Raw genomic sequence first — 10,119 nt, 5'->3', positions numbered from 1 at the left:
TGTTCTGATCAAAATACTGATATTTAAATCGCAAAAAAACAGAAAATCGATTTTCGGACAAAATCCAAAATCATCATCAAAAATTGGAAAAAATTAAAAAAAAAATCATTTTTTTTTGTAAGCACAGTTCGATTGGAAATTTAATTACGAATTCAACGAGATATGACATTCCATATTTGGACCCATATTTCGAATGTTCTGATCAAAATACTGATATTTAAATCGCAAAAAAAAAGAAAATCGATTTTCGGACAAAATCCAAAAATCATCATCAAAAATTGGAAAAAATTTTTTAAAAAAATGCATTTTTTTTGGTAAACACAGTTTGATTGGGAATTTAATTACGTATTCAACGCGTAGAGTTTCAGTTTACTATAAGATGTTTAGATTTATTATTCAGTTGGGCCGAAATCCCGGCGGTATTGCAATACCGGGCCAACCCGCGATAGAGGTGGAGCAAGCTCCTAGCACTCCGTCTGATTCCAAAAATCAGTTTAACATTTGTTGTTCTCCAATGGAGGAACTATCAGATGTTAAGCTGATAAGAACAGATTTAAAAAAAAATTAGCCATATGGCCAGTAAATGTTTGCCTGCCTCTGGGGCAGGCTGTTGTATTTTTATTTTTTTCTTTTTCAAATTTTATATTATTATTTAATTATTTTTAATTTTTATTCTTTAATTGGAGGGAGCTTCACTTGGCAGGGTGAACTGCCTGATCCCGGATACATGCTCCACATAGATGTCCCGGGACCACCTGATGGTGTCGGCCACCATCAGTCTGCGCATCAGGCCAGCATAAAACCTGGAGACACCCAAAGTCTTGAGGACCCTTTCGTTCTTAGGGTCCCACGAGCCCAAGGCTCCGACAATGAATGCCTCCAGTTTTACCTGGTATCCCATGGCGCGCAGGGCTTCAGCTAGGGGGCGGTATTTTTCTTCTTTCTCGCCCCTCGCGTTATCAAACGCTTCAGTCCCGTTCTCGAACGGAACAGTCACGTCAACTATGACGATTTTTCTGCTCCGTTCGTCGCGCCATACCAGGTCCGGCCTGAGGGCCGCCATGTCCTCGGCGACCCCTTCCACGCGGCAGTTCACCCTGGGGGTCCCCAGCCGTGAGCCAGCCTTGGCGAGGCGATCCATCACCGCGTTGTGCCTCTGCTGTATTGCGTTTGAGTGGTGCATGCAGTGGCACAACACGTGTGGAACGCTCTCCAGCTGATATCCACAGACCCGGCAGCGCTTGTCGCCGCTGCCCCATCGGATCGCTCCGTTGACTGGGAGGACTCCCAGTCGGGCTCTGTGGATAAACCGCCAGTCAGCAAACCTGGTAAAGCTACCGTCGCGTATGAACGCGTTGCTGACTGGGGTTAGCGTGGAGAGCTTCGCCACCTTCCCCTGGTCGGGTTTATTTAGGAGGATGGTCAGGAACTCATCCTGAGCTGCGCACCTGAGACGTTGGATGAGTTGGGACCTGGAGTTCGAGTCGGTGGCCACTGGTCGGTTTCTTTGTCCTCTACACTCGACCAGTAGCTCACCTCCTCTCCAGGCCCAACGCACCCCCAGATGCACAGCTTGCCTTTTGGTGGTCATCCGCACCCTCGACCAGAATCCGGCGTCGCCAAAGCTGGCTGTCTCCCCGGATAGAGTGGAGCCTGAGAGAAAGTGGGCCATCTCGTCGCCGGATGGCTCCCGGTTTATTTTTCGTTTTACCGCTTCTCTCAGGCCTTCTCTTGCAATCCGGGAGACGACCTCCCCAGGGCAGGACACCATGCGGTGAGCCTGGGCGATAGTTGCCAATATAGATGAAGGTAGTATGCCCGCTCCACCTTTCTTCAGCGGGGTGTACACTACCTCCGCGCTCGCCCTCTGCGGCAGATACAGCCATTTTTTGATGTGTTCTTTTATGGCTGTATCCAGATGACGCAGCGGGGCCCGCAAGGTGGCGCCACTTCGTAGCACGAAGTCAAGCTTCGGTGCCACGAAGGTGCGGGCCGCGTCGATCTTTTGCCACGGGGCGAGCAGCGAGTCATCTATCTTGGCGATGTCCCCAACTATCGCTTCCATCGCTGCCCTGGGTGTTTGGTCCACGTTTAGACCCACGGGGATGCCGAGATATTCGTAGGCATCCCCCTCTGTCATTGCCGGTATTGGCGTGCCACGGACGAGGAAGCCGGTCTGCACTGGCCTCCGCGAGGATTTCTTCCCCGTGAGGTGTAGGGTGGTCGCGGCGCCGGTGGCCAACTGGTGGATTATGGTCCGGATCCTCGAGGGGATCCCCATACCGGCGACCGCGTCCATGATGGTGGCATGCGGAATCGACCCGAACGCGTTGGACAGGTCCATCCAGTCCATGATGAGGTCCTTGCCTTGGCGTCTGCTCTCCTCCAGCACTTGGCCAAGAACAAAATTGTGTTCATGGCAGCCTTCGTGCTGGAGGAAGCCCTTCTGCTCCTCGCTGAGCCTTCCTCCGTTAGTGAGGAACGCCGTCAGCCTGTCTGCCATGACGGCCGCGAACAATTTGGGGATGGTGTCACCCATGGAAAGAGGCCTCCAATTTGACAGGTCAGTTCTGTCCCCTTTCTTGTGGATTAAGACCGTTCTGGACTTTTTCCACAGATCGGGGACATGACCTGTCCTCAGGCAGGCGTTGAATACTGCCGTGAGCATGGAGGCCTTCGGGTCTGTTTTCTTCAAATTTCCATAGGTGACACCATCGGGACCCGGCGCAGAGCTGTGTGTCCTTCTCAGGCGTGCGAGCACCTCCTCCTGTGTGAGGGGACTCACGAGCGTGTCCACGCGGGCCTCTTCTCCTGGCACGCACCAAGCGGGCCAATCAAAGGGCCGCACACGCTCGTCGGCATTTCTGGCGAACATCTGCCTGAGATGGGCGTACACAGCTCTGCCTGGCAGATCGCAGGGGGGAGAGGACTGCCCCAGGACTTCTCGCATGGCGCGAGGTCGATTGGTCCTGTATATCTGTTGGATCCTCTTCGCTGCGTCTGCCAGTGCTTGCGGTCCGCGCCTACCCTGTGAGGTGGGCTCGCCACCTTCCAGTGCGTCCACTGGCACCCGTGACAACGGGGCTCAGCGCAGGATGGGGCCTGTTCCCGGGAAGCATCGCGCGGCTCGGCGTCGTGCAGAGTACGCGCCTGCTTGTGGGGACAGGCGTACCGCGTTCGCTGGCTCTCGTCGTCACAGGGCTCAGCGCTGACTGTCTCGGAGAGGGGGCGGGGAGTGGTCCAGCTGGGTTCGGGGCTGTGGCTGCTTCCACGAGCATCCCGTGGGCGTCTGTGGTGGTCTCGGGGTGGCTCGCGGCCACATGGGCTTTGAGCTGCTTCATACCCCGAGGCATATCAGCACCACAGACCCGGCAACGGTATGTAATAACCACTTGTGGGTGGCGCCGGGTTATGTGCTGATATGCCGCAGCGTACGTGCCGTATTCGCCCAGCGACCTAGTGGGATGCATCTCGGACGCATCCATGCATATGGAGCACCGGAATGGTCCCACGAAGGGGTAGGCAAACACGTGCACTCGCTGAGACGCCATGATTGTTGGAATTTAGAGATATTTTGATCGCTTTTATGACTTTGTTTAAGAATTATATTTAAATTTTAAAATTTTATTTAAAAAATTTTGTTTAAAATTTAGACAATGAATTACAAAGACCAGGACTTTTTCGTAAAAAACATAATAAAAAGAACAGACTTCCCACTACACTTTGATCTTAGCCATAAGGCCGAGAAGCGATAACTTAACTTATTTTCGGACAAAATCCAAAAATCATCATCAAAAATTGGAAAAAATTTAAACAAAAATTCATTTTTTTTTGTAAGCACAGTTCGATTGGAAATTTAATTACGAATTCAACGAGATATGACATTCCATATTTGGACCCATATTTTAAATGTTCTGATCAAAATACTGATATTTAAATCGCAAAAAAACAGAAAATCGATTTTTGGACAAAATCCAAAAATCATCATAAAAAATTGGAAAAAAATTAAAAAAAAATTCATTTTTATTTTGGTAAACACAGTTTGATTGGAAATTTAATTACGAATTCAACGAGATATGACATTCCATATTTGGACCCATATTTTAAATGTTCTGATCAAAATACTGATATTTAAATCGCAAAAAAACAGAAAATCGATTTTCGGACAAAATCCAAAAATCATCATCAAAAATTGGAAAAAATTAAAAAAAAAATCATTTTTTAAAATTGAAAAAATTAAAAAAAAAAAAAAAAAAAAAAAAAAAAAAATTAAAAAAAAATGCTTTTTTTGGTAAACACAGTTTGATTGGAAATTTAATTACGAATTCCACGAGATATGACATTCCATATTTGGACCTTTAATTTAAATGTTCTGATCAAAATACTGATATTTAAATCGCAAAAAAACAGAAAATCGATTTTCGGACAAAATCCAAAAATCATCATCAAAAATTGGAAAAAATTAAAAAAAAAATTAATTTTTTTTGTAAACACAGTTTGATTGGAAATTTAATTACGAATTCAACGAATATTACATTCATATTTGGACCCATATTTAAATGTTCTGATCAAAATACTGATATTTAAATCGCAAAAAAACAGAAAATCGATTTTCGGACAAAATCCAAAAATCATCATCAAAAATTGGAAAAAAATTTAAAAAAATTGATTTTTTTTGGTAAACACAGTTTGATTGGAAATTTAATTACGAATTCAACGAGATATGACATTCCATATTTGGACCCATATTCGAATGTTCTATCAAAATACTGATATTTAAATCGCAAAAAAACAGAAAATCATTTTCGGACAAAATCCAAAAATCATCATCAAAAATTGGAAAAAATTAAAAAAAAATTCATTTTTTTTGTAAGCACAGTTCGATTGGAAATTTAATTACGAATTCAACGAGATATGACATTCCATATTTGGACCCATATTTAAATGTTCTGATCAAAATACTGATATTTAAATCGCAAAAAAACAGAAAATCGATTTTCGGACAAAATCCAAAATCATCATCAAAAATTGGAAAAAATTAAAAAAAAATTCATTTGTTTTTGTAAGCACAGTTCGTTGGAAATTTAATTACGAATTCAACGAGATATGACATTCCATATTTGGACCCATATTTCAAATGTTCTGGTCAAAATACTGATATTTAAATCGCAAAAAAACAGAAAATCGATTTTCGGACAAATCCAAAAATCATCATCAAAAATTGGAAAAAATTAAAAAAAAAATTCATTTGTTTTTTTAAGCACAGTTCGATTGGAAATTTAATTACGAATTCAACGAGATATGACATTCCATATTTGGACCCATATTTCAAATGTTCTGGTCAAAATACTAATATTTAAATCGCACAAAAACAGAAATTAATTGGAAATTTAATTACGAATTCAACGAGATATGACATTCCTTATTTGAACCCATATTTTAAATGTTCTGATCAAAATACTGATATTTAAATCGCAAAAAAACAGAAAATCGATTTTCGGACAAAATCCAAAAATCATCATCAAAAATTTGAAAAAAATTAAAAAAAAAATCATTTTTTTTGGTAAACACAGTTTGATTGGAAATTTAATTACGAATTCCACGAGATATGACATTTCATATTTGGACCCATATTTCAAATGTTCTGATCAAAATACTGATATTTAAATTGCAAAAAAACCGAAAATCGATTTTCGGACAAAATCCAAAAATCATCATCAAAAATTGGAAAAAAATTTTTAAAAAATGCATTTTTTTTGGTAAACACAGTTTGATTGGAAATTTAATTACGAATTCAACGAGATATGACATTCCATATTTGGACCCATATTTCGAATGTTCTGATCAAAATACTGATATTTAAATCGCAAAAAAATAGAAAATCGATTTTCGGACAAATCCAAAAATCATCATCAAAAATTGGAAAAAATTAAAAAAAAATTCTTTTTTTTTTTGTAAACACAGTTTGATTGGAAATTTAATTACGAATTCAACGAGATATGACATTCCATATTTGGACCCATATTTCAAATGTTCTGGTCAAAATACTAATATTTAAATCGCAAAAAAACAGAAAATCGATTTTCGGACAAAATCCAAAAATCATCATCAAAAATTGGAAAAAATTAAAAGAAAAAATTCATTTTTTTTTTGTAAGCACAGTTCGATTGGAAATTTAATTACGAATTCAACGAGATATGACATTCCATATTTGGACCCATATTTCAAATGTTCTGGTCAAAATACTGATATTTAAATCGCAAAAAAACAGAAAATCGATTTTCGGACAAATCCAAAAATCATCATCAAAAATTGGAAAAAATTAAAAAAAAATTCATTTTTTTTTGTAAGCACAGTTCGATTGGAAATTTAATTACGAATTCAACGAGATATGACATTCCATATTTGGACCCATATTTTAAATGTTCTGATCAAAATACTGATATTTAAATCGCAAAAAAACAGAAAATCGATTTTCGGACAAAATCCAAAAATCATCATCAAAAATTGAAAAAATTAAAAAAAAAATTCATTTTTTTGTAAACAGTTGATTGAAATTAATAAAAAAAAAAAAATTAATTAAAAAAAAAAAAAAAAAAAAAAAAAATTTTTTTTTGGTAAACACAGTTTGATTGGAAATTTAATTACGAATTCAACGAGATATGACATTCCATATTTGGACCCATATTTCAAATGTTCTGGTCAAAATACTGATATTTAAATCGCAAAAAAACAGAAAATCGATTTTCGGACAAAATCCAAAAATCATCATCAAAAATTGGAAAAAAATTTAAAGAAAAAAAGAATTTTTTTGGTAAACACAGTTTGATTGGAAATTTAATTACGAATTCAACGAGATATGACATTCCATATTTGGACCCATATTTCGAATGTTCTTATCAAAATACTGATATTTAAATCGCAAAAAAACAGAAAATCGATTTTCGGACAAAATCCAAAAATCATCATCAAAAATTGGAAAAAATTAAAAAAAAATTCATTTTTTTTTGTAAGCACAGTTCGATTGGAAATTTAATTACGAATTCAACGAGATATGACATTCCATATTTGGACCCATATTTCAAATGTTCTGATCAAAATACTGATATTTAAATCGCAAAAAAACAGAAAATCGATTTTCGTACAAAATTCAAAAATCATCATCAAAAATTGGAAAAAATTAAAAAAAAATTCATTTTTTTTGTAAGCACAGTTCGGTTGGAAATTTAATTACGAATTCAACGAGATGACATTCCATATTTGGACCCATATTTCAAATGTTCTGGTCAAAATACTGATATTTAAATCGCAAAAAAACAGAAAATCGATTTTCGGACAAATCCAAAAATCATCATCAAAAATTGGAAAAAATTAAAAAAAAAATTCATTTGTTTTTGTAAGCACAGTTCGATTGGAAATTTAATTACGAATTCAACGAGATATGACATTCCATATTTGGACCCATATTTCAAATGTTCTGGTCAAAATACTAATATTTAAATCGCACAAAAACAGAAAATCGATTTTCGGACAAAATCATCCTCAAAATTGGAAAAAATTAAAAAAAAAATTCATTTTTTTTTGTAAACACAGTTTGATTGGAAATTTAATTACCAATTCAACGAGATATGACATTCCATATTTCGAATGTTCTGATCAAAATACTGATATTTAAATCGCAAAAAAATAGAAAATTGATTTTCGGACAAATCCAAAAATCATCATCAAAAATTGGAAAAAATTAAAAAAAAATTCATTTTTTTTTGTAAGCACAGTTCGATTGGAATTTTAATTACGAATTCAACGAGATATGACATTCCATATTTGGACCCATATTTTAAATGTTCTGATCAAAATACTGATATTTAAATCGCAAAAAAACAGAAAATCGATTTTCGGACAAAATCCAAAAATCATCATCAAAAATTGGAAAAAATTAAAAAAAAAAATCATTTTTTTTTGTAAGCACAGTTCGATTGGAAATTTAATTACGAATTCAACGAGATATGACATTCCATATATGGACCCATATTTCAAATGTTCTGATCAAAATACTATATTTAAATCGCAAAAAAACAGAAAATCGATTTTCGGACAAAATCCAAAAATCATCATCAAAAATTGAAAAAAAAATATTAAAAAAATGAATTTTTTTTGGTAAACACAGTTTGATTGGAAATTTAATTACGAATTCAACGAGATATGACATTCCATATTTGGACCCATATTTCGAATGTTCTTATCAAAATACTGATATTTAAATCGCAAAAAAACAGAAAATCGATTTTCGGACAAATCCAAAAATCATCATCAAAAATTGGAAAAAATTAAAAAAAAAATTCATTTTTTTTTGTAAGCACAGTTCGATTGGAAATTTAATTACGAATTCAACGAGATATGACATTCCATATTTGGACCCATATTTCAAATGTTCTGGTCAAAATACTAATATTTAAATCGCAAAAAAACAGAAAATCGATTTTCATCATCAAAAATTGGAAAAAATTAAAAAAAAAAAATGCAACGAGATATGACATTCCATATTTGGACCCATATTTCGAATGTTCTGATCAAAATACTGATATTTAAATCGCAAAAAAATAGAAAATCGATTTTCGGACAAATCCAAAAATCATCATCAAAAATTGGAAAAAATTAAAAAAAAATGCATTTTTTTTTGTAAGCACAGTTCGATTGGAAATTTAATTACGAATTCAACGAGATATGACATTCCTTATTTGGACCCATATTTTAAATGTTCTGATCAAAATACTGATATTTAAATCGCAAAAAAACAGAAAATCGATTTTCGGACAAAATCCAAAAATCATCATCAAAAATTTGAAAAAAATTAAAAAAAAATCATTTTTTTTGGTAAACACAGTTTGATTGGAAATTTAATTACGAATTCCACGAGATATGACATTTCATATTTGGACCCATATTTCAAATGTTCTGATCAAAATACTGATATTTAAATTGCAAAAAAACCGAAAATCGATTTTCGGACAAAATCCAAAAATCATCATCAAAAATTGGAAAAAAATTTTAAAAAACATGCTTTTGTTTGGTAAACACAGTTTGATTGGAAATTTAATTACGAATTCAACGAGATATGACATTCCATATTTGGACCCATATTTCGAATGTTCTGATCAAAATACTGATATTTAAATCGCAAAAAAATAGAAAATCGATTTTCGGACAAATCCAAAAATCATCATCAAAAATTGGAAAAAATTAAAAAAAAAATTCTATTTTTTTTTGTAAACACAGTTTGATTGGAAATTTAATTACGAATTCAACGAGATATGACATTCCATATTTGGACCCATATTTCAAATGTTCTGGTCAAAATACTAATATTTAAATCGCAAAAAAACAGAAAATCGATTTTCGGACAAAATCCAAAAATCATCATCAAAAATTGGAAAAAATTAAAAAAAAAATTCTTTTTTTTTTGTAAGCACAGTTCGGTTGGAAATTTAATTACGAATTCAACGAGATATGACATTCCATATTTGGACCCATATTTCAAATGTTCTGGTCAAAATACTGATATTTAAATCGCAAAAAAACAGAAAATCGATTTTCGGACAAATCCAAAAATCATCATCAAAAATTGGAAAAAATTAAAAAAAAAATTCCTTTTTTTTTTGTAAGCACAGTTCGATTGGAAATTTAATTACGAATTCAACGAGATATGACATTCCTTATTTGGACCCATATTTTAAATGTTCTGATCAAAATACTGATATTTAAATCGCAAAAAAACAGAAAATCGATTTTCGGACAAAATCCAAAAATCATCATCAAAAATTTGAAAAAAATTAAAAAAAAAATCATTTTTTTTGGTAAACACAGTTTGATTGGAAATTTAATTACGAATTCAACGAGATATGACATTTCATATTTGGACCCATATTTCAAATGTTCTGATCAAAATACTGATATTTAAATCGCAAAAAAACCGAAAATCGATTTTCGGACAAAATCCAAAAATCATCATCAAAAATTGGAAAAAAATTTAAAAAAACATGCTTTTGTTTGGTAAACACAGTTTGATTGGAAATTTAATTACGAATTCAACGAGATATGACATTCCATATTTGGACCCAT

General features: G+C 35.2%; 1 protein-coding gene and 1 non-coding gene across 2 annotated transcripts; both read right to left on the bottom strand.

The window, feature by feature from the left end:
• Nucleotides 1–395: 395 nt before the first annotated feature.
• On the bottom strand, nucleotides 396–588 carry LOC122625748. The gene has a single exon (XR_006326655.1). It is a non-coding gene; the product is annotated as a U2 spliceosomal RNA (small nuclear RNA).
• An 88-nt stretch (nucleotides 589–676) lies between these two features.
• Nucleotides 677–2,950, bottom strand: LOC122625745. Its single transcript, XM_043805811.1, has one exon. It carries the CDS (start codon nucleotides 2,948–2,950, stop codon nucleotides 677–679), a length of 2,274 nt encoding a protein of 757 aa, XP_043661746.1.
• Between the last annotated feature and the right edge of the window lie 7,169 nt (nucleotides 2,951–10,119).

Source organism: Drosophila teissieri, unplaced genomic scaffold (assembly GCF_016746235.2).
Source record: "Drosophila teissieri strain GT53w unplaced genomic scaffold, Prin_Dtei_1.1 Segkk62_quiver_pilon_scaf, whole genome shotgun sequence".
In the NCBI taxonomy this organism is placed as follows: Eukaryota; Metazoa; Arthropoda; class Insecta; order Diptera; family Drosophilidae; genus Drosophila; species Drosophila teissieri.
This window is presented reverse-complemented; position numbering and strand designations above follow the sequence as displayed.

Excerpts from the sequence above, each read along its gene's own strand:
- LOC122625745 (XM_043805811.1), bottom strand. The coding sequence starts at position 2,950 with ATGCGAGAAGTCCTGGGGCAGTCCTCTCCCCCCTGCGATCTGCCAGGC.